The following is a 25,843-nucleotide window of genomic DNA, read 5'->3' on the forward strand; positions in this document are numbered from 1 at the left end:
GCTGTACGGAAGCTGTACGGAGGTCTGACGGGCTGTACGGCGGCTTATGTCTGCTCCAAGAGATCGTGTTCAGGGCGTTGATGCAGCGCAACAGAGTGCTGATGCTCACGGGCTGGTTGCGGGATGCTTTAGAGCTGATCTGCAAGGCTTCTCCACTCTCTCTCTCTCTCACACACTCACACACACTTCACACACTCCACACACACACACACACACACACACACACACACACACATATATATATACATAGATATATGTACATACATATACTATATGTATACATATATTATATATATGTACATAGATATACGTACATAGATATATGAACATACATATACGTACATAGATATATGTACATATATATATATATGTAATGTACATATATATAATATATGCACACACACACACACACACACACACACACACACAGAGTTTCCCTCTATCAGATTCGAGAAACTCTTCTGGATGTTTGGATGCTTCTCATCACACACTTTTTTTTTGTGAAACCAGTAACTATATTATTAACATGAAATCAATGTACATGACATTAGACTCCAAAAAGGAGCCTAATGGAAGAACTCAAAAACAGTCAGAAAACACTTCAAGACTAGTAGCATCCAAGTCCCTCGCAGCATAACTATCATATAAAGGTTGCTTGAGGGACATTCTGAAGAAAGCATATGCCTGAGGAAATTGTTGTCCCATCCTAGAATGCAATCTCTGTGTCCAAATGGTCCATAGTACCCAGAAACGAGCCCAGTGAAAGAAAAGGAGGAAGGGAGACATCTGAGATGTGAAGCATCCAAACATCCGGAAGAGTTTCCCGAATCTGACAGAGGGAAATCGAAGCCGCAGAAAATGAGAGACATGAGTGATCAATATCCGAGAGTGTGGACAAGACCATAACAAATGGGGAACTGTCTCACGATGATGGGAGCAACGGGGGCAGGAAGAGGAACCAATACGACGTGCTGCCAATTTCGCCCCAATGGAAAAAGCTCCCACTATACATCTCCAAAAGAAAAGCCTCTGTTTCAATGGCAATTTAGCTTTCCAAATTTTCTTGAGTTGTGATTGGCACCAAGATAAAGGCCTATCCAAATTTCAAAGAGTGTTGGCATGCTTATCAATCCATGGCGGTGGAAGAAGAAATCTATAGACCGTCGAGGAGGCCAGATTATGCATTGAAAGTGAACAGGTAGTGGGAGATAAGGAAGTCAGATTCCAGCCCAGTAATCTGTCCTGTACAAACACAGTGGAGGAATAGGAACAAATGGCTACAACATAATTGTAAGTATTCTCCAAATGGGTCTATGTGAGTGTGTGTGAGTGAGAGAGTGGTGTGTGTGCAGCTCAGGTGCATCTAGGGGAGAGAGAAGGTCCCTGTTGTTCAGCCTCGCCAAGATCCCGTACAGGCTCGTGACCTGTCCGTACACCTGTACGGCCACCGTACGTCCATCGTACGGCGGTACGAACAGCTCGATTCCTCCCTGCGCAGCCCCGAGCATCTCCATTTCTCTTTTCATCGCCATCCCAGTATTTATTCTGAATTCCCTTCCGTATGTTCGTACACCCTCATCCTTTCCATACAGCCTAATCTCCCCGTGCCGTCAGCATCCCCGCTCACTTATCTTCTCCCGTACAGTTTGTGCGCGCCCTATCAGCATCCCCGTACGGTTCAGCCTCTTCCGTACAGCCTCCTCCGTATACCTATACAGTCCATACTTTCGCCCTGTACTTTGTCCGTACTCTTTGCTTGTACAAACCCTTCCGTACAGTTTTGGTTTTTTTTTTCTGTAATTTCATCAATTCTGCCCTGCTTACCTCCATGGAGGACCAGTTTAAAAGTTATTTCCGTAAGGACTTGACCCGGGATTCCAAAAGACAGCAAGTCGATTTCTCTACTGCAGCCTCTGTACATGCTCACTATGTTTTCGACATGCTCAAAGATGAATTTCATCACAACCGGAAGCAGTGGGCCAAACCTCCCCTGGCCCTTAAGTATAAGCTGAAGCTGCCCTCATTGGTTGCCCCTCTTCGAAAGTTCTCTCAGCAAGCAGTTATCATTTTCTTCCCAGGGAAGTTACCTTCAGCAAATGATGTGGCTCAGTGGGTTCAGGCTTTGTTGGGAGGTTGCTTTGTTGAAGGAGTATACTTTCGTTCTCGAGGTTTTTATGACGTGTACTTTTTGGATGCCTCATATCGTCAGCAGATATTGGAGATGTCACCTCTATTCTATGGCAGACAAATGGTGCATGTCATGCCATGGTCGCCAAATAAGGATTATCACGATCTCATTCGACATCACTGCCCTGTATGGGTTGAGGTAGTGGATTTTTCGGATTATATGAGGGCTGAGTTACTAAGTCTGGCAGCTACTTTGGGGGAAGTTGTATGACCACCCCGTCCTTCAGGTAATCGAAATCGGTTTTGTGTTCTTTGGGATACAGATCACCCAACCCCTCCTTCCATTGCAGTAGAAGTGGAGGATGTTCCCTTGGGCGAAAAATATTTTGACTTGAAATGGGGAGTATTTGTAGGTGCTTGTTTCACATGTCATAAGTTTGGCCACCTGGCCTCACAGTGTCCTGCAGTCCTGCTTCAGCTCCCACCTATAGCTATTGCTCCAGAAAATACTTCCCCCCCAACTTATGGCCCGGGACCTAAGGCTATGCCTAGCAAGTTGGGTGATGTGGCATCTAAATTTGTCCCTTCCAAAGAGAATGTGGTTCAGGTTTCAGCCAAGCAAAAGGATAAGGGAAAGGGCAAAATTCTAGAATCTCATGCCTCTCCCCAAGCTGCCTGGCAGCAACCCAAAAAGGTATTTGCGCTCAAGCCACGACCATTACAACCTCGCCATTGGGATGCCTCAACTTCCACCCCGGTTAGGCCTCTACCCCTGCTGATAGCCTCACTTCTCAACTGTAGGTTGATGTGCTAAAGAGGGGCATCCCTGTATGTGACAATGATGAGGATTATAGAGCTAATGATCCAGGAGGCCAGGTGGACGTTGATGTCATGGCTGAGGCCTGACAGCTTATACCTTTACTATGCTTTTTGGTTCGGCTGTACATATCTTCTATGTCTACTTCAATTACTTGCATTACATACAATGTTCAAGGTCTTTGCAATGTCAATAAGTGGAGACTTTTTTGGCACTATGTACATAGAATGCACCCCGATGTAATTTCTTTGCAGGAACACAACCAACACTTCTTGGCTGGCCAGCAAGGCCACTTTGCTGGTTATGATATCTTTTATGCTGATACAATGCACTTTTCGGGGGTCTGCATGCTGGTGAAACATGATATGCAGCCCACGGTTGCTTACAATGACCCCCAGGGTCAATGGATGGTGATCAGATGCATCTGTCATGCTGATCTTTATGAAATAGCATCTGTTTATGCCTCTCAAACTTCTGCGACAAGAGCTCGAATGTGGGCCTCCCTCAAACAATATCCATGGCTGTCCAATGCCTTTTTGTGTGGAGATTTTAATGACTCGCCTGCCATTCAAGACAACACCACTCATCGTTCTCACATGATCCCCACTGAGCTTCGACATTGGGAGGATATGCTTTCTTTCTTGTATGCAGAAGATTTATGGCTCTCAACAAGGGATAGAGATATGGGTTACACATACCATCACAATGCCTTTACTCACTACTGGAATCGACTTGACAGATGGTATTTGTTGCATGCTCAGCAATATGCTAGTTTTACATGTGCACTATGGGTTGATCATTCCCTCTTGCTATCTGATCACTTTCCAGTATGCTTGACATTATCTATAGCACGTTTGACAGATGATATGTCTTTTTTTGGTCATCGCCTACTCCATGTTAATAGTGCTTATTTGCTTCATCAACAATTTCAGAACATGGTGAGAGTGGCTGTTCGCCCCCTCCTCTTACATGCTCAGGAGGACATGGATTTCGCTTGGATCAGTCTTGCTCATCGCTTGCAGGCTGTTATTCAAGATTATGGACGGAGTTATATGGGAAACCTCAGGCTTAAGCTGAAATGGGCTCAATCTCACAAGCAACAAATGGATGCAATCAGCTCTTATAGGCAGCTCACCTCCTCTGAACAGGATTCTTGTGCTTATGCGGTTCATATCATCCATCAAAATGATCTTCGCAAATTAAAGAAGTGGCAAATCCGAGCTGGCATGAAACCCCTTTTGGATAAGGGCTGCTCCTCCAAAGCCTTTTTTAAAAGCCTGCATGCAGATAGGCGAAAGGAGGATATTTGCAGGATTAGGAAAGATGATGGCACCTGGACTACCTCCAAATCAGAATTGGAATCACAATGCTCTAGTCTTTTCCAGCATCTCTTTTCTCCTCAGCCTGTTCATTCAATGCAAGTGAATGCAGCCAGGTCTCACTTTCTTACGCATGTTCAGCCTATATTGTTTTAGGAACAGGCTCATGAATTGGAGCAGCCCTTTATGCTTAATGAACTGGATGATGCTTTGAGTCATTTACGTAAAGGCTCTCCTGGTCTGGATGGATTGACTGTTGAATTTCTCCATGCATTTTGGGGTGATCTCAAGAACACTCTTCTTCTTATGATCAATCATGCTTGGGCAGAATAATATCTTCCTCCTTCTTGGAAACATGGCCTTGTCAAATTGTTCCCCAAGAAAAGGTTGTGTGAGACAATGGCTGATTGGCGGCCCATATCTCTTATGCCAGTCATTTACAAACTCATAGCCAAAATGATTGTCCTCAGGGTTTGATTCATTTACAAACTCATGGGCTATTATGCTAGTAGCTATGTGTGGAAACATGACGTCCCATGCATATGGGCATTGGATTACAGATCACTGGGAAGCAGTCATGACCACATTTCAGGGGAAAATTTCTGGTTGTCCTGTTTCTACTGCTTTTTTTCATGATTGGAAGAGAATTCTCTCTTATGCTAAATGGTCAGGTGCTTCTTCCCATCATGGTAATTCTCTTCGCTTGGAAAGCATCCATTGGAGCAAAGTGTTTGAATCGCCTCTTGCCTTACAGGCACCTATTAAAGCATATAATCTTATGAAATTGGGCATAAGATTTGTCGGAGATGTTGTGGACCAACATGGTTATGTGCTTTCATTTCCACAAGCTTCTCATCACACACACACACACACACTTTTTGGCCGACCTAAGTATGCCAAATTATGCTCACTACAGATTGTCCAAAGAGCCCAATATCTCACCCAGGAGAGAAATAGTGAGTATTGAGACAAAGACCTTATAAATCTGCCAAAGAGCCAGAAATGTTTCCCAAATCTGTGACTCGGGAAACGGAGCCGAAGATGATCTGAAATTCTCCCGAGGTGGTTCCTAGAACACGGGCAGTGCCAAAGCAAATGAGGGACAGTCTCTGAAGGAGCCTGACATCTTAAACATGTGGATGGTGCAATGCGACGTTTGGCAAGTGTGACTCCCACTGACAATGTGCTTGTCATGCATCTCCAAAGAAAAAGTCTTTGTTTCAATGGCATTTTACACTTCCATAGTATCCGGAGATTCTTCCGCCACCATGAGAGGGGCTTCCTGATATGCCACAGAGTATTAGCATATTGATGAATCCATGGAGCAAGCTGAAGAAGCTTGTAGACTTTGATGGTGACACACACACACACACACACACTTTTTTTTAATAGTAATATCCGGTGCTGTATTTATATGCTCATAAATTTACAAGATGGAAAGTCTCCAAAATGGAGAGTATCCCAAAGATCAAAAACATAAAAAGAAAAGCTCTATGCAAGAAGCATCTATATCACCCTCATGGCAGGCATCATATAAGGATTGCCACAATGAGGCTCGGAAAGATTCATATGACTTGTGAATCTGCGGACCCAAGTATGCCAAATTATGCTCACTCCAGATTGTCGAAAGAGCCCAATATCTCATCCAAGAGAGAAATAGTGAGTATTGAGACAAAGGCCTCATAAATCTGCCAAATAACCAAAAATGTTTCCCAAATCTGTGACTCGGGAAACGGAGCCAAAGATGATCTGAAATTCTCTCGAGGAGGTTCCTAGAACACTGGCAATGCCAAAGCAAATGAGGGACAGTCTCTGAAGGAGCCTGACATCGTAAACATGTGGATGGTGCAATGCGACGTTTGGCAAGTGTGACTCCCACTGACAATGTGCCTGTCATGCATCTCCAAAGAAAAAGTCTTTGTTTCAAAGGCATTTTACACTTCCATAATATCAGGAGCTTCTTTCGACCATAAGCAGAAGTCCTCATGCTGACACACATGGATGCTATCATACAAGTCCATGGCTGTTGTTGGCGGAAAAAAGTATGGAGCATAGTCGCCTTCCTTGCAAGTACATGATATCTTATGTTGAGGATATTAAGTCCACCATGCATCCTAGGAGAGCACACCATTTCCATCTTCATCAGTCTCAATGCTTTCACAGCAGTTTTTGTCCTCCATAACAACTCCATAGCTTGAGACATAAAGGCTGAAATATCTCTAGAGGACCAATGCAGCAAAGGCAAAAAGAACTGGACATAGGACATTACACACACACACTTTTTTTTTGTAAAACCAAGATACTTATATTATAAAACATTCATTTACATCCAGGCCGTGCTCAAAATAGAACTACAGCCCTATCCATCAGAAACAGTAAAAGAAAAGTTGAATACAAGAAACATCCAAATCTTCCTCATGTAAGGCATCATATAAAGACTGCCTTAATGAAGCTCTGAAAAACTCATAAGGATGCTGAAGAGGAGAATTCAGATATGCTTGGATGCGCTGCAGCCAGAGGGTCCATAAGGCCCAGTATCTGATTCAGTGGAAGAAGAGAGAATACTGTGACAAAGAAGCTGATAGTTTGCCATACATCCAGAAAAACTTGTAGAATCTGTGTGCTGGAAATCTGAGAGATAAAAAATAGGAGATTCTATCTAGAAGGTCTCTGGAATATGAACAAAACCACAATAGATGCGGAATACTCTCCAATGCAAGGTGACATCTTGGACAGAGAGGTGAAGCTATTCGTCGTTTAGCCAATTTCACTCCCACTGGGAGAATACCAACAATACATCTCCATAAGAATAGTCTTTGCTTCAATGGCATTTTCAACTTCCATATCATTTGCAATCTTCCTTTCCACCAGGCTGATGATTTGTTCAAATGCCATAAAGAATTAGCATGATGGGCAATCCAAGGAGGAGGTAAAATTAATCTATAAGCCTGTATAGATGTCAATGACTGCAAAGGCTTAGAAGAAATGCTTGAACTTGAAGACTGAAGGTGCCAATCTTGAAGCCTGTCACTGCCATTCAATGTCGGAATCGGAACCAGAGGAAGTAGGAGATCAGCAATAGCTTTCCAAATAGGTCTATGATGCATTGCCAGGTTGTATTGTCTACATGCTGCTGGAAAAAGGAGAATATTTCCTTGCATATCTATACACACACACATATATATACAGGCACCCTTTTTGCTTGAACCTTTTTACAGTGAAAGAAGAAATGTGATGACATTGATGGTTACAGAGTTGTTCGATGGCTTTCTTTTTAAATAAAAGAGTGATATATTCCATTCAAAACAAATCATACAACAGGTGGGAGAGAAAGTACTCTATCCCTAGCCTCAACAATGTGGCAAAAAAGCCATGGTGGTGGACTAAAATGCCACGACATTCCAAAAGGGGTCAAATGAAAAAACAAGGAGCAGTCCCATGTCCTCATGAAGGATATAAGTCTCCCACAAGCTGCCAAAGAGGTGCCTGTTCGATGGCTTTCTTTGATTTGCTCCAATTCTCAGTAAAGGGCTTTCAAGTCTCCCAAAAGCTCACATGTATTACATTCATTCTCATTGTCTTTAAACACTAGGTGCACGTGATTGTATGAAGAAATCACCTCTTCAAAGTTACAAGAGGCCTGCTTGCCTGTCTGCCAGAGATCATGATCTTTATCTTTCCTATGTCCATGCATTGCTGGTATCATGCGTAGACCAGATTTTGTTGTGTTTTCATGTATTGAAGGCAAAACATACCGATTCTTCATTCTTACGTAAATAGCATTGCAATTTACTTACTGTGCTGGCAAGGCGATGTGCATTCTCAATATTTGTCTCGGATGGATTGCTTGTACCCTTAGGTCCTTTATGTATATTCCTTTACTGACCTCGGGAGTACAAACATTTGCAGAGCAAACACATGTGCCGAAGCTGTTGGCACCTTGATGTGTGCAGTATCTACCATAAGGTTGATTCCGTTCTTTCTAATTCTTTGCTTTTAAGTTTTAAACTCCTATGAAATGGCATTCTTTCCTTCAGGAGAGTGGTTGAGTCTAACATGAAGGGTTTGTTGTTAGACCATAGCAGATCAAGAAAGAGTGCTACGATGCCAAAGGATGACTTACAGGCTTGATGTACTTTGACAGGGACAAGAGGGAGGAACCGCCGAGAGTAGTGGGCTAGGTGAACTGTTTGATGAACAGACTGAGCATCTTTATAGTTCTCACTTTGAATTTATAAAGCTATGGGATCACCTGATTGATCTTGAAGCACAAGATCTGCAAGTATGTGCTATGCCTTTCTTTATGTGCACTGTTCTTTAATGATGATTTGTGTATTCTTCTTGATAACAGATTAAGTAGTTCCCCATTTTTTGGTTTTTTTTTTTGGTGGATTTTTCTTTGCTTTGAGCTCCGGTCGTTGTGTCTTACAGGGCTCACAGAGAGAAATATGGAGATTGCCTAGCAAGCAGCGTGAAGAAGCAGGACGTTGTCTATCATCGATGAGGATCGATCTTTCATATGTAGATTCCCTAAATGAGCAAAGCAAAACTAGTTGCTTTATGTTTTGCTTTTGTAGAGATATCTCATACACAAATCAAAGCAATTTCTCTGAAAGGGGAGGACACAAAGTGCAAATGGGTGGTTTGCACGAGCAGTCTTTTTCTTGTGGTGATCGTGTGGTAATTCCAAACTCTTTCGCTTTTTCCCCATTTGCATGAAATTATTATGTGAAACAGAATTTACCTTGATTGGAAGTCTCCAGGGCCAAAAGAATCAGCAAAGCCTAAAGAGCTAGGCACTCACAATCTTAATTAAAGAGAGCAAGTGTGATGCAAAAAGTTGTCAATACTGCACTGACTTTTGGAAATGGGGAGTGGCTCTCCAGGGATGGGAAAGCCTTACACTGGTTTTTGCCTGTATAGTAATCACCTTGGCATGTCTTTCAAATATAAAAATCAAACTTATTGAAAGGATTCTCGACTGGAGTATGAAGCATGCCTTTTAGATATGCAAGGCAGCCAAAGTCAAGCTTGATACACTCAACTTAGTGAAAGGATTCTCAACCAGAGTACTAAGCGTGACTTTAGATATGCAAGGCAGCCAAAGTCAAGCTTGATCTCTCTCCTAGAAACATGTATGAAATTGATAAGGGTTGTGCGTAGCAACAGGCCTTTGCAGAATTGGAAGTGAACCTTAGCCAATGAACCTAAGCCAAGGAACCAAGCATGCATCCTCTTGGGGTCTCAAGGATCGTTTTTACGAGATTAGAGTGTTACATATCATTGTAAGAAACGAGAGACGGGATGTCTTTAGAGGAATATAGAGTATAGTGACATAGAAGAAACTTAAGTTGCTACAAATGTTTAGATATGCAAGGCAGCCAAAGTCAAACCTGATCTCTCTCGTAGAAACATGCTTGAAATTGATAAGGGCTATGCATAGCAACTGGCTTTGCAGAATCAGATGTGAAACTTAGCCAAGGCACCAAGCATGCATTCTCTTGGGGTCTCACTGATTGTTTTATGGTTGATGTACGAGATTAGAGCGTTACATATCATTGTAAGAAACGAGAGACGGGATGTCTCTAGAGGAATATAGAGTATAGTGACACAGAAGAAACTTAAGTTTCTATGGATTGCAGATTTAGAGAGGTCATGTTGTCATTTCAGATTTGAGTCAATCAAGCGATGGTGTTCACCAGCACAAATAGTTTGTTATCTTTGGGTTGATGGGAGTCAGCCTAGGAGACATCCCACTTCTGTCTAGAAAGTTCTAACATCATTGATCTAATCTAGGATCTGTTGGGCTTTAGGTTTCCAAGCATGGGCTCTGGAGTCCTAAAGCTTATTCCCAAGGCAAGAGTTTCTAGATGTATCACCCATTGTCTTCTCTTGCCTGAATTGAGACTTGATGGAATCATGTTTACCTGTGGCTTTAGGGGAATTGTTTTTTCTAGGCTTGGTGACGTTACCTAAGTCATTGATAGCAAAGTGCAAAGCATATCAGCCAGACAATACCATACTGCGGATAAGAACTCCCCCCGGTTCCCCCTTCCTCACCTTAACTGAAATAGACTTCTAGTAGATATGGAAGAAGCAGCCGAGACAAGCGACTCAAGGCATAGATACATCATGCGTAGAATGAAAACTCAAAAAGTTTGAGCCAATGAAAAACTTGAACTACGATTTTGGCTGGAAATGCCACATCATGCTTGTGATTGTCTTATTCTCTTGGCTGAAGCATACCTAGAAAAACCTATCCTCCACCAGATAGCTATCAAGGTTTATACAATATTTGTCTAGATACTTGCTCATAGTTTGAGCTGGGTGGTTTGTACACAATGGTTTTGAACTGTGATAACGCAAGAGGAGTCTTGACTCTCATTAAATATTTGAGTCCTAGTAAGTGGAAGCCAGGCCACTAAACCCCAAGTAATGAAAAAAGTGGAGGAGGAAAACTTGTCCATTAAGTTTACTATCCCAATGCAATGACCTTGGACTGTGTGCACTCCTAGAGGCGGTGATAAATAGACTCATTAGGTGAAGTGCATCATGGACAAGAGGGATCAACTCTAAAAAATGCTCCTCCATTGATGTAGTACATGACTACTCCGAAACAAGCTCGGATAGTGGGGAGGAGCTAGTGACAAACCTATAAAAAAGAATTCTGATGAATAAGAGGTGATCCACCTGTCCTCATCTACTGGGTCAAAAAGCCAAGATTAAACGAGTTAAGAACACCATCTTAGAAGAAAGTGATAGCCTGAATCCTTTGTGTTGTAATGTTTACTGAATCAAAGACCACTTGAGAGAGAAGCCTCCACCCAAAAGTTCGACACTGGATGAGTGCTTGGAAAGCCTTGCTATTTCAATAGAAACAGTCAAATTAGTTATTCTTATGAATGCATGTCATGATCTTCAAGGAGGTCCCGGCCAGGGAAAGTATCTAATTCTGATCCTAGGCTGCTTCTTTAAATGGTAGGGCAAGCCTTGACTCCCAGATTTACCCAGTCATTCAAGTCCTAGTTGTTTCCCAGCTTTGTTGCTCTTATTTTGTGCTAGCTCATCCATTATCAGACTTAGGCATCTTGCAGCTTGGACAACCACAAGCCCTAGAACAGAATCAGTGTGACTAAAGTATATGCAGTTAAACAGAACACCCCTAGTTTAAATTAAGTGATCAAGATGAGTACTTTAAGTCCTAGTATAGGTGGGCAGTGGCATAGGTCAAACATTTCCTTATGGTGACTGAACTTCTTTGGAGCCTACCTCTTTGTGAATAGTGTCTGATTGATGTGAGCCACTGCTCCTGTGCTCCTGCTCAGCCCCCTCCCGCCTCCCTCCGCCTCAGCCTCCACCCTCTCGCCTCCTCTCCGCCTCGCCTCCCCCCCTTCCTTCCAACTCCTTCCCACATCCTCTCCACCCCGCCTTCTTCCGCCGCCTTCCTCCTCCTACCCCGCCTCCTCCTGCTTGTAGGCTGCCGCCAACCCCACCTTCTCCTTCCGCCAACCCCGCCTTCTCCCTCTTGCAGCACCCACCTCCATCCAGCTCCTCCTCGCCTCCCTTCCACTGCCTCCCCACCTCCTCCCACCTTCTCCTTCTGCCCCCTCTCCACCTCCATCCCTCTTCCACCCTGCCTCCATCTGCCTCTCTCCCCTCCGCCCTCACCTCGCCTCTTCTTTGCCTCCACCCCCGCCCCGCCTTAGACCCTCCGCCTACACCTCACCTCCTCTTCGCCACCTCCTCACCTCCTGGTCGTCCCCTCTTCACCCCATCTTCGCCTTCCTCCTCTGTGAGAACTCTCCCTCTCCATTGGCAACCAACTATAGGGGGGTGTAGCATTGCGCCCGCTCCCCCGCAGATGGCCCCTGGGCTTTTTCCTTCCTTTCCTTTGGGTAGAGGTGAGCGATTTGTTTGTCTTGGAGAAAGAATTTCTTGGTGGTGACCCTTGGTCTGGACAGAAGGGCTCTTTGGCAACACCCTCGAATCCCATAGCCGTTAAGATTCTTCTTTTCCCAATCGACAAGCAACAGGTGAAGCATGCGGTTCGGTCACTTCAGGACAAGGCAATAGTGGGCAAAATTGTTATACCCTTCCCAAGTTAATTCCTAGACTCATGTAGTCACGGGCGTTGGCAACTCGTTTATCCACCCAGCCAAACTCTCAAGATAGGATTCGTCTCAATACGTACATTTCATCATGATTTTTCCTCATCCTTATCCTTGAGACCCACATCTCCCTGGATAGTTCCTGGCCACATGTCACATTTTAGGCCCTTACTTAGATGCATCCTTTTTCACCCCTCTCTTGGAGTTCCTTTTAAAACAATTGCCCCTTGGCAATTTGCACATTTTGATGCACCTAGGCCCTAGCCCTATTAGAACTATCTAGTCAATGCCATTACGCCCTCACCTAGGACCTTGGCAGTTACTTCTCTTGACCATTTAATTACGCACATTAATTATTACAAAAGTTGGTCCTTAGAGAAAATGCCCACCGATCTATCCGAGGTCATGCTATCTCGGCTAGAGCATAACATTCCTTCCCTCTTCAAGCATCAGCGTCCTCAATGATGAAATCTGGGAATGCTTTCCGCAACTGGTATACGGATTCCCAGGTAGCTTCCGATAGAGGCTGACCATGCCATGCAACCAACACCGTGGGTATCTTCCGATTTCGTATTTGCATTGTTCCTCGGTCCAGGATCTTTGTTGGTTTGCGCCTTGCAATATCCTCTATCTCCTGAAACAAAACCACACCTTCGATTAGTGAGTCACCTGTATGCAAAAATTTCTTTAAGCGCGAAACATGAAAAACCGGGTGCACCTTACACCCCTGTGGCAATTCTAATTTATAGGCTACACTGCCTATTCTCTTTAGAATTAACCACGGCCCACAGTATCGAGGTGATAATTTAGTACACTCTCCTGAAGTCAACGACTTCGAGTGCGAAGGAATTCTGAGAAAAACTTTTTCTCCTTCTTCAAATACTCTTATAGACCGATTTTCATCCGCATACACCTTGGCTCTATGACGGATATTAGCTCTCGCAAGTGCTAGCATCTCCCGCATCTGAACTACAAAGTTCGCGGCACTAGGCACTTTCTGAGGTACTCCAACTATAGTCGGATTGGCTGGTCTATAACCATAGTTCAGCTCAAACGGACTGAACCCGGTAGATGAATGTTTTCGATCATTGTAGGCAAACTCCAACAATGGCAACCACTTGTCCCATGTATGTTGCCTCAATGACACATATGCCCTCAGCATGTCCTCTAAAGTCTGGTTGACTCTCTCCGTCTGACCATCCGTCTCAGGATGATCCCCACTACTCATTCCCAACTCAGTCCTTAGTGTCTCAAATACCGCTGTCCAAAAATGACCGGTAAACCTGACATCTCTGTCTGACACTATGGATCTAGGCAATCCATGCAGACGAAATATATGTCTAATAAACAAATCCGCTACTTGCGGGGCACTAATAGACTCTCTAGTCGGAATGAAGTGAGCCATCTTGGTTAGACGATCAACCACCACAAGGATAGAATTATACCCTCCTTGTGTTGCAGGTAACCCTACAATAAAATCCATGGAAATGCTCTCCCACTTACTTAGTGGTATTTCCAAGGGCTGTAAAAGTCCGGGTGGCTTCACCCGCTCGGCCTTACTTACCTGACACGAGAAACACCGTGTCACATATTCATGAATATGCTTTTTCATCTTTGGCCAAAAGAAATCTTGCTTCACGAGATCATATGTCTTCTCGACTCCTGGATGTCCCGCACACGGGCTATCATGGCATTGTCGAATGACTCTCTGCCTGAGATCATTCTGACCAGGTACTACCACCTTGCCATTTCTAACTAGCATACCATCCCTTATGGTATATCTTGCATAAGTTTGGCCTTTTCTGGATGCCAGGTCATCCTTTTCATTTTCCCCGGGTTTTAACACATGAGCCTTAGGCCATAAGCTCTGGACAAACTCGTCCACCTTCTGAGTTTCTCTAATCTCGGTCATTAGAGCACTCTCTAATACCGTGAAACTCAGATTGTGCATAATGCGAGACAACGCATCAGCTACCTTATTGTCTTTTCCTCTTCGGTACCGAATCGTTAGATTAAACTCCTGCATGAGCTCTGCCCACCTAGCTTGGCGGCCCCTCAAGTCAGGTTGTTTACAAAAATGTTTCAGAGTATCATGATCTACATCCACATAAAACTCTGAACCATACAAATAATGCCTCCATGTTTTCAAAGCATGGATAACAGCATACAACTCCAATTCATGAGTTGGCCAATTCCTTTGAGAGGGAGAAAGCTTCTTGCTTTCAAAGGCTACTGGCCTTCCCTCTTGAAGGAGGACTGCTCCTACCGCAATGCCACTTGCATCGGTTTCTAGGAACAACGGTTTCTGGGGATCAACTATTTTTAACACCGGTCCTGAGACCACAGCTTGTTTTATGGTGTTAAAACTTTCTTGTTGATTCTGTCCCCAAATAAAAGGTACTTTATTTGAGGTCAGATCAGTCAATGGCGATACTATTTCGGAATATCCTTTGATATGCCTTCTATAAAACTGGACAAATCCCAAGAATGATCTCAACGCGGTCAGACTCTGAGGGATTGGCCAAGTTAGTATCGCAGCCACTTTCTTCGGATCCATTTCTACCCCCTGTGGAGTAATTATGAACCCTAAGTACTCAAGCCTAACCATACACAGTATAGTTTTCTTTTTATTCACGTAAAGACTGGCTTTCCTCAAAGTACTGAACACTATCCTTAAGTGTTCACGATGCTCAGTAATACTTTTACTGAATATCAAGATATCGTCAATAAAATGTACTACGAACTTTCCGATATACGGACGTAGTAAATCGTTCATAAGCATGACGAAGGTCGCTGGAGCATTGGTAAGTCCGAAGGGCATTACCAAAAACTCATAATGACCAAACCTGCTTCTAAAAGCGGTTTTATGCACATCCTCGGCTCTAATCCGGATCTGATGATAGCCGCACTTAAGATCTATCTTGCTGAAAATCACGGCTCCATGTAATGCATCTAGCAAATCATCAATCCGAGCCATCGGATACCTGTGCTTAACAGTGATATTATTCAATGCTTTGTAATCTATACAGAGGCGAAACGTATCATCTTTTTTTCTCTTTAATATCACTGGTGAAGCAAAAGGTGAGAAACTTGGTTGAATCTGCCCCAACTTGAGGTATTCTTCCAGTTGCCTACGCACCTTTGCTTCTTCAGCAAAACTCATTCTATAGGGAGGTCTATTTACAGGTTCTGCCCCCGGGATCAGTTCAATCTTATGCTGAACATTCCGCTCTGGAGGTAACCCATAAGGTAGTTCATCCCTAAAACATTCAGAGAACTCCTCTGTTATAAGATTAGCCAACTTGGCCATCTCATTACTTTGCGTAACATCAGTGCTAGTCGAAGAATCATTCACCGACTCTACTGATGCGGTGCAAAGGTACAAAAACTCTACTTGAGCCTTTCTGATTTCCATCACGGAAACCAACGGTCCCTGAGGTATATCTTTTTCACCTCGCAAGACATAAAGCACATCATTCATCTTGAATTGATATACGTGCTTTTTCCAATCAATGGCTGGATTTATCCTAGAATGCCACGCCATTCCCAGGGCTATATCTGCATGAGCAAGCTTGGTCATTTCAAAATCAAGCTTCTCAGCATAGTCCTGAATCCGAAGCTCCAACTGGGTAACCCTTTGGTCCCATACTTCAGTTGAACTTCCGTCTGCCATCCTGACTGTGTACGCATAGTCAGATGGACTTGTCTTTAATTTCAGCCTCTTCACGAGCTTGGAGTTAATCACATTGTGAGTTGACGCTGAGTTAAACAACACAATGACATCATGATTGGCCACTTGCCCTTTCATTTTGATCAACTCCGTATCGTTGAAGGCTGTATACCCCGTTGCTGCGGGCTTAGATAGGATGTTATCAGGTGCACTCGTCACTAACTTAGCAACAGATACACATAACAAACAAGGTACTAACCTCTGAGAAGGTCCCGCCAGTTGCATCTGCATATGTTCCGCACTGGGACTCTCCTGCATTTCTACGTCGCATTCAGATATTATCATATTAGCCGTGCGACGATCTTTATTCAGTGGACAATCCTTCCACTGATGTCGCTGAAGGCAGCCGAAGCACAATCCTTCTTTCCTAGCTTTCTCTTTTTGTTCAGGGGTCAATGAGGACTTTGACCAAGCCCGGGCTGCCATTGGAGTTATTTTCCTTTTCACCCCAACGGAGGTACTTGTTTTTGTTGGTCCCTCAACTGGCTTCACCTGCTTGGTTTGGCCACTTGGCTGCGAGACACTTGTCTTTGAAACCCATTTCCTCTGAAATCCCCCTTTTCTCGGGTGCTCATACTGAGTCCCTGCCTGCACAAATCCACCAGATCTGCCTCTGGCATCCTCATAGTTCAGGGCTACTGCTATAGATTCATCTAGTGTAGTCACATATTTAGCCCGAACTTCCATTTTTATTTTGTCGTTCAGTCCATAGATATAGTCTTTTAACTGAACCGACATAGGGAGAGGGTCTGTTATTTTCATAACACATTCCCTAAATTTGTCAGTGTACTCTGCCACTGACAAGCTCCTCTGACGAAGATTTCTATAAGCATCCCAAGCTCGGGATTCTTCATCAGGTGGGAGAAAGTGTTTCTTGAATTCAGCTTTGAACCCTTCCCAGGTGGTTGGAGCAACTTGATCCTTCTGTTGCTTTATCCACCATCTATCCGCTGCCTCAATAAACAGGTGTGTGGCCTCGCGGATTTTCTTTAGATCGGATCTAATCTCACAAATGGCGAAGGCTTCTTCCCACTTGTGCAACCAAACCTCGATCACATCAGAGCTGCGCTCGGTCATCCGACCAGCGTACTTCTCCGGTCTATAATTAGCGATATTAGGCACTTTGACCCTTGCGCGCTCTAAGGAATGTACACTGGGCTCTGGCTCTGCTGGAGCTTTGCCCTTATCAATCCTAGACGGTCTAGCCGACAAGGCTTGCACCATCTCCCTAATCTCATTTTGACCAGCATTCACCTGAAGCTGCTGGTTCATAATCTGCTGTAAAGCATCCTCTAATATTGAAATCCTACCAATCAAAGTAGGTGCTGCCTGATGTGACATCTGTTGTGTAGATTGAGCTCTAGACTCGCTAGGATTCACCCTTGAACTCTGCCCTTCTGCTTCCATTTTGTTGAAAAGGGAAATAAAAATTTTTCTCTTCCTTTTTTTTTTTTTTTGAAATAATAATAAATGCGAAAACTCCAAAAGTACCGCACTTCAAAATTCCTTCCTGTACAGGAACAAAGTCCCGCAAACTAAGAACTTGAAATATATATATCCTAAAGGGAAAGAGATGCCCCTTGGTTATCCTTGAACTCGAAAAAGAAAACTCCGCCCTGTTTTATTCTCGATCTGTCAATCTAAAATGATAAACAGCCTGCCGTCACCACGTGAGCGCTGATCAACGAATCCAAACGACGTGGGGAAAAAACTGGGGCCGTTCGTAGCCGTCGAATGTCAGCAGCGAAGCATAACAGCGAAGTATAGCCAAATATACTGCGCTACTTCCCTTTCGCCACACAGGCCCGTTGTTTCTCCGCCAGAGATCGTGCCACGTCCGTTCCAATCTCGTTCCTCGCAGGTTTGAAATTGCTGAGATTAGATTTTCATCACGGCGAACCGAAGGTATTTCGATGCATCATCTCTCCCCGTTCGTAGCTTTCGTCACTTACGTGGAGATGACGACGAGCAGGATTACGCAATTTTTTTCCTAACAGCTCCTTCACGTCGATCTCTCCCTTACTGCGCTCTGATACCAAGTGTTATACCCTTCCCAAGTTAATTCCTAGACTCATGTAGTCACGGGCGTTGGCAACTCGTTTATCCACCCAGCCAAACTCTCTAGTCTAGGATTCGTCTCAATACGTACATTTCATCATGATTTTTCCTCATCCTTATCCTTGAGACCCACATCTCCCTGGATAGTTCCTGGCCACATGTCACATTTTAGGCCCTTACTTAGATGCATCCTTTTTCACCCCTCTCTTGGAGTTCCTTTTAAAACAATTGCCCCTTGGCAATTTGCACATTTTGATGCACCTAGGCCCTAGCCCTATTAGAACTATCTAGTCAATGCCATTACGCCCTCACCTAGGACCTTGGCAGTTACTTCTCTTGACCATTTAATTACGCACGTTAATTATTACAAAAGTTGGTCCTTAGAGAAAATGCCCACCGATCTATCCGAGGTCATGCTATCTCGGCTAGAGCATAACAAAAATAGTTGGTCTCACACCCATGAGGAGACAGGTGAGAGATTGGATTCAAGCGAGTCTAGTACTAGAAGGGGACCACGTCTAGGTGGTCACCATCTACCGAAGAGGCGTTTTTCTCATCCAGTTGAGCTCTCTTGCTACGGCCTTGACACTTGTGAGCAGAGCCCCATCCTCCTTGGCCCGCATGTGGTGTACCTCTTCCCTTGGTACCATGGCTTCACAGTGGAGGACATGGACATGACACACCACGTTCCTTGATTCCCGATGACACTCCGCTGCGTGGGGCTTCCAAAGGAGTAGAGAGCCATCCTTCCCTTCATTGGCAGAGCATTTCGCACGGTGCTAGAGTCCCCGCCAGATTCAGTAGCTTCAATGGTAGTAGACGACGAGGTGCCAGGATTAGATTGGTGGTTGAGAGCCGAGAGTCCCTCCCAAAGTTGATCTGGGTACACTCCGCTAGAGAGTGGAGATCTTCGGTTTTTCGGGCCAGTGTCTTCGTTGCAAGCAGATGGGCCATCTAGCCCGCTGCCCTCGTGGTCACGGACGGACTCCCTTTCCCCATCCCCACAGGGTAGACACAGTCAGTAGGCCAAAGCCCCAACACCCCCTCAGACAAGAGCAGCAGGAGTCCTAGACCCCCTGGGTGACACCTTTAGAGAGAGAGTGGACTTAGGTGGGAAAAAAGAAAAAGAAACAAAGTAAATTGGCTCGAAAGCGCCGCAAGAAATGGGCTAGATGCAAGAGAGAGAGAGAGAGAGAGAGAGAGAGAGAAGAAGAAGAAGAAGAATATATTATCGTCCTCTGAAGACCAAAACCGGCCTATGGGACCTGGGCAATACAATATCACAAGTACATGAAAGCTCCTCCCGAAGATGGGAGGGTGGAAAGAGAAACCACCTTCTAGGATTCAGGTGGATTCCTATGCTTGAAGAGCTTATACACAAATGTTCCTAAAGCTTAAGGTGACCCTTTATGCAGCAAATCAGCCAGTTTGTTATGTCCCTCAAGGAGGTGATTGAACTCTTCCCTAATGTGTGCATAGTGAGGGCATATCATTACCATGTGTTCTTCTGTTTCAACCATACCTTGATCACATAGTTGGCATATTCTACTCTCCCTTGGCATCTTTTTCCATCCCCCTGTTTCTATTTGCAGTTGGTGTGATCGGGTGCGAAGTGAGGCTAAAGCCCTCCGTTTATGCACTGCTATAGGTGTACATATGTACTTCTGCGTTGTTGTCTCCCCTCCTGTATAAATTGACCAATATTCAGGGTTGATATATGTGCGATAGTACTCAAATTTATCTTTGTTTTCTGCTGTTTGCCATTTCCTGTGTAGAGAGAGAGAGAGAGAGAGAGAGAGAGAGAGAGAGAGAGCACGTCGAGAGGCACCCGCGGAGGAGCAGTTGTAGGAGCCCTTGGTTGGAGACCCTTCACCCCTAGCAGCAGGAGACACACACATCTCAACCAGTTGATCCTCCATCAATGGAGGTACAGCGACCACAGTCAACCTTAGGAGCTCTTGATGTTGCAATGGCAGAAGCTACGGAGGGTAGCTCGGCAGCGGTTGAGGAGAAGGGGATTTAGAGCCCAAGTGTGCTTGATCAGTAGGGCGGGCCTATGATTGTCCCTATTCCCTCCTCTCCCCCTCCCCCTCTAGACTCCTTTCCCTCTCCACGCTCTCCCCCTCATTCCAAGCTTCCCCTTCCCCCTCCCCCCTCACTACTCTTGCTATAGCTATCCTCACTACCTGCCCCCTCCCTACTCCTCCTCCCCCTCCCTCAGCCCCGGCCTCCCCCTCCATAGCAGCTTCTTCAGTTTCCCTCCCCTCCCACCTCCCTTTTAGCCTCGGCTCCCTTGCTAGTTGGCAAGGGCACGCCTGCATCTCCCTTCGCTTTCTCGTCTCAACGGCCTATCCCCCTCCCCTCCCATTTCGGGGGAGATTCAGAGGGAAGGGGATCGTCCTCTCGATTAGCAGCTCCCATTCTTCAACCTGGGCGCCCTCTCTTGAGAGATATTTGGAGATTGGGGCCTTGGAAGTACTTGGAGATCCCGAACTCTCACCCTCTACCATTGGAGGTGGAGCTCATGATCTTGCAGCCTTGGAAAGGAGGTTCGATCAGTGTAGTGGCATCCTAGACACATCTAGTTTGGAGATTCCAGTTCGCCTTCACAAGGTTGGATGAGTGGACCCAAGGGGTATTTGATGCTGTGATTGGGGACCATATCTCACGTATGATGGGAAGATTGGATGGGTCCACTGGGTCTAGATCTTTGGCACGCCCATGGTGTTGAAGTTAACTTCCAGTTGAGCTTCACGTGGGAGAAGCCAGTTTATGGCTTGACAGTAGGGGTTATCAGATTGTCGCTTGAGGCAAGGATTGATCCGGCACACTATTGGCCACTCCAGAAGTGTGCTGAGATGTTAAGAGTAGACGTTTCCTTGATGTTGCAATGGGCATGGAAGATTGGCATATAGCTAGTGTCCACTTTGGTATGCCGTCACACGGACACAACTACTTGTCCTCCAAACCCTCACAAAAGCCAATTTTTATGAAACATGCATCCATCCACAAGCGAGCCTTGTTTCTTTCTTTCTTGTCCTCATGAGTTGGACCATAGTGAGTTGGAACGTGCATGGTTGCTGAACTCTAGCTCTTGTCACGGGTCTCTGCCACCATTGATCGTGAAGATGAATTGCTCCCACGTGCTCTGCTCTGCTACTAGCATCTTGAAAAACGAGACACTACCCTATTTGTCTTCCCCAAATTCCAGGTTGTTGAAAATCTCCTCCAACGATCCAAGAGTCAACATCTAGCAGACACTCTATCAACCTCCTCCAAAAGGCTTGACCGTGCTGTCTGCATGCTAAAGCATACACATTCAGGATCCCAATCCTGGACTCTCCCATCTTGACTCCAATCCAAACTGCCCTCCTTGGGATAAGCTCACCTTGATCATAGACCTCTGGGCAACCCCCCTGGGAGACCAAGATGCGAATCCCTTTGCTCCGTCCTACTACGGGAAACCACACCTCCGGGCCTCTCCCAAGAAGAAGGTGGTGTCGTCGTTTGATGTCTGATGCTGACAGCATGTGCTCCTGTATCAAAAAATAAGTCCACTGCTCGCCCTACCACTACCCTCTGCAACTCTTGCCCAAGGATCAAGTATTGTGGCTGACTATGTGCACGGCAGTGGGATACCTGGCAGCCTCCTCTTCTCATTCGATCAGAGGAGACATGATGGACTGCTTGAGAGACAAGATCGCTTCTGCGTTGGGGATTGAGCACTCCATAGTGGTAGCTCTACAGCGATTCTAGTAAGCACTACGATGTTAGACCACTCTGCAGAGCAATACTCTACCTACAGCAGCCCTGTCGGGGTCTTCCCAAAAGGGGGTATGCATTTTAGAGGATCTCTTTCAGGAAGAGGAGTTTCAGCAGGTTATGGCAGAGTCAGCACCCTGCGAGGGCTGGGCTTTGTGGGGGGGTAGATGCAATTCGGAGGAGCAGGGAGGAGTTGTAGTCTCACGTCCTTAGACGGAGGAGTGCTCTTCAGGAGCGCGAGCGTGCACTATGACAAGACGTCGCCTCCATAAAGAGACTCAAGGAGCAGGATCCAAGATCTTAGTGGGGCTTAGAGACAGATATGAGAGTGCGCCTAGAGCTCCAGGACATGGAGGTTCAACAGGCTGAGTTCTACCACTTAACTTGGGCCTGTTGGGTATAGCAGGGGGGCAAGATGACGAAGCAGTTCTTTCAGACAACTAGGCCTTGATCGACAGGAACACAGTTACAACGTTTACGGGATCCGTAGGGCATTATGCACACTCATCCACGTGAGATTCTAGAGCTAACCACGGTTTTCTACAACCAACTCTTTTAGGTGGAGAGGGTGACTCCAGCTTGCATTGTGGCCCGTGAGCTAGTTTGGGACCACGTTCTGATGGTAGTCTTGTGGGAGTTGTGTAGGAGTCTGGAGGAGTCTTTTAGGAGCTCCGGGAAGCCCTCAAGGCCCTATGACCCAGAAGTGTCTTGGCGAAGATAGCCTAACTCCGGCCTTTTTCCAGAACTTCTGGGATATCATTTCCACCCCTTTCCACTTAGCTTGCCAAGAGATCTTTGACATAGGCTCCCTTGCTCAGTCCTTGAACAAGGAGGTGGATTTGTTTGATCCCGAAAGGGGGAGATAGGTCAGACATTCAGCAATGGAGACCGATCAGCTTGCTTGACACCGCATACAAGATCCTCGCTAAGGTCTTGAGTTTGCAGTTGGGGTCCCATCTTATCGACATCATCCATGACACGCAGATTGGCTTTGTTCAGGAGCGCAACATCTTGGACAACATTTTCACTTTCTAGGAGACATTGGATTGGGCCAGGGAGAAGTCACAGCCTTTGGCCATCCTTCTCTTGGATTTTGAAAAGACTTATGACAGGGTGGAGTGGCCTTACCTGCAAGGCACTATGCAGAGGTTGGGTTTCTTAGACGTATGGATTAGAGATGTCTCTGCACTTTATGCGGGGAGCTCTAGTCAGATGCTTGTCGGTGGACACACGAGGGAAGCCTTTCCTCTCTCTCGCTCGGTCCGTCAGGGCTGTCCCCTAGCTCCCTTGCTTTTCATTTTTGTGAGAGGTATTGGGCTACTACTTGAGATCACAAGTGGCCGGCCTCACAAGGTTGAGGCTCCCAATTAGACAGGAGTTGCTAGAAAGTTTGCAAATGACACAGCCTTGTACGTAGAGGCACCACACTAAGCTTGGAGAGAGTTAGGGGAGCCCTGGCTATCTACAGTGAGGCCTCGGATGCACGGATTAAGTGAAAAAAATCCATCGGTTTCTTCACAGGCTCTGAGGAGACACAGGAAATTCGAGAGTGGGGAAGTGCCTTTGGCTTCCGTTGGATATCATGGGGCCAGACATCGAGATACCTTGGATGCCAGATGGGTATTGATATTACAGCATAGCAGCAAATCGCTCTGGTCCTCGAAAGCATTCGACTCAAGCTTCTCTACTAACTCTCCCTAATGGGCTGTGCCTTAGTGGCAAGTCAGGTCCTTCTTGCCACGGTCTAGTACATTGCCTCCTGCTGGTGTTTTCATAGAGGGTGCATTGGATAGCTCCGACGTTTGGTTCGGAATTTTTTTTGGGTAGGATTGGACAGCACGAGCCATACTAGAGCTCGGTCGCTTGGTAGATGGTGATCATGCCGTAGGCATTGGGAGGCTTGCGTATCATTGGTCCAGAGATGTAGAGCAGAGCCGTCTTTAGCAAGTTGTTTGTGCGCGGCCTCACCCTTGGTGCAGAGAAACACGCCCCACGCACTTTGGGGTAGTGGCAACATTCACACAAATGGATCTTTTCAGAGGCCCCTTTACGGGGAAGGGTTTCCCTATGATGAGGAGCCTCCGTAGGGCTTGGCAGAGATTAGCAGGAGCCTCATCCGTGCTCAGCCTCATCATGGAGAGGAGTTCTTGTTGGAATGGTCACCTCCCCATCTGTAAGCCCCCATATGAGGAGAGCATGGGGGAGGGAGACCTAGGGCAGTACCCCACAGAAAAAGAGAGAAAGGGGCTGCCACATGGACAGCATCATGGCTGTCATGTGGGCAGCACATCTAGAGAAGGTGAGGAGTGGCTGCATGATGGCGACACATGGCGGCTGACCTCAGCAGCAGGATGGATGAGTACGGCGCTGCACACGTGGCTGGAGATAGCCTGGCAGAGGGCAGAACCAGCACGACAGAAGGGGCAAAGGTGGAGGCTATGGTGCACCTGGTCATAGATATGCCCAAGAGTAGGGCCAAATGGGGGCTGCCCTTGGGGCCAGGCAGCAGCCCAAAAGAGCCCAGCAATAGCCCTTATATAGGGCAGTAAAGTCGGCCACGGGGGCAGGAAGTACCAACCAGGTCGGCCAGATCTAGGGGCCTAGATCGGTAGGTTTTCCCAGCCCCTTGGGGCCTATAAAAGCAGAGGCTCTTGGCCTCATTCTACATCATTTGGAGCAGCAGAGCCTCAGCAGACTGGAGCAGCAGATCAGCACCTATGGGGCCTACATCTAGGTGGTGTATAGTAGGCTGAAGAGCTGCAGACAAGCTGAGTTAGGGCTGCACACCTAGGCTGACATCCAGGGCAGCAAGGTGTAGAGATCAAGGCACGGTGATCAAGTCTACAGAAGCTCGACAAGGAGCATGCGGGCTCGAGTCTAGAGATAGCCAGCAAATAGGAAAAGTACCTTTTGGTAAGATCAAAGGACCACACCATTGGTGGGACTCTGGATCTCTCTTTTGTATTGTGTCCATAGCTTTGGACGGAAATAGATTATTTTGGTGGTTTCTCTATCCGGTTGGTTCATTGTCTATTGATGAGTCTACACATCTATTCTATGCACATAAGTTGAAGAAGTTTGTGATTCCACACCCCACATCACACTGTGTGAGCTCCTGGGCATTACTATCAGTCTTCCGCTGTGCGTACCCTCTGTCGGGTCATTTCTAACAGTTCTAGCACCAGCCCCTCATTTGGCACGCGGAGATTAAGGATCATGATGGATGTATGCTTGGGCAACAGACTCACATTGGTTGGGCATAGTGGGACAGTGGCCCGGCTTGCGCCTTTGTCTGATGGAACAGATTACCCATGGAGGCAAAGGATAGCACATATTCGAGAGGCATGGCAATGGATGAGGGCGATTGACCTAGCCATCCCTGAGTCTTGGTGGAAGGGACTCTGCATGTGGATGGACAACAGATGATTGGGTTAGTTTTCTCGGACAGGGGTTCCCTTTAGGATGATGATTCAGTGAGGCAGCACGCAATCTAGTTTCTTTTGTGTAGGCCCTGGAGGCCAACTTCAGGTACTCACTGAGAGAGACCTAGAGATGTACGGGAGTTTGGATGGGATTCATTGGCAGATGATCAAAGTTGTGGGCCGATTGTGGAAGGAGTGGCACATCGATCCTCCCATCATCCCAGAGCAGGATGCCCCCATATGGCGCCTTTGGCTTTGGCCCCTGAGGGAGGTCCAATGGGATCCGGGAGAGTGGTTTTGCTTTTCCAAGATTGGCCTCGCCGAGCATGTGGACGAGGTGCCTTTTCTTTTCTATACCACTCGGATTGGCAGGAGGCTGCAGATGGACTTTTTGACTTGGACCCCTTCGAGGGAGAGGCATTGGGTTGCCCAGGGGGTACCCCAAGAGGTCCGTTCCAGGTTTTGGACATGCCTTTGGTCTAGCTTGTGGCCGAGGAGGA

The 25,843-nt window shown here is 46.0% G+C and overlaps 1 protein-coding gene across 1 annotated transcript in view; it reads left to right on the forward strand.

The window, feature by feature from the left end:
• Nucleotides 1–25,843, forward strand: part of EMB2411 (DNA replication helicase) — a 154,978-nt gene that overhangs the window by 121,215 nt on the left and 7,920 nt on the right. The window contains exons 18-20 of the mRNA XM_087377966.1: nt 8,173–8,229; nt 8,408–8,545; nt 8,695–8,943. Coding sequence (XP_087234092.1) covers nt 8,173–8,229; nt 8,408–8,545; nt 8,695–8,943 — 444 coding nt within the window. The remainder of the gene's footprint in view (nt 1–8,172; nt 8,230–8,407; nt 8,546–8,694; nt 8,944–25,843) is intronic.

This window comes from Dipteris shenzhenensis, chromosome 8 (genome assembly GCF_047967505.1).
Source record: "Dipteris shenzhenensis isolate YYH24624 ecotype China chromosome 8, Dip_SZ_1.0, whole genome shotgun sequence".
NCBI classification, from domain to species: domain Eukaryota; kingdom Viridiplantae; phylum Streptophyta; class Polypodiopsida; order Gleicheniales; family Dipteridaceae; genus Dipteris; species Dipteris shenzhenensis.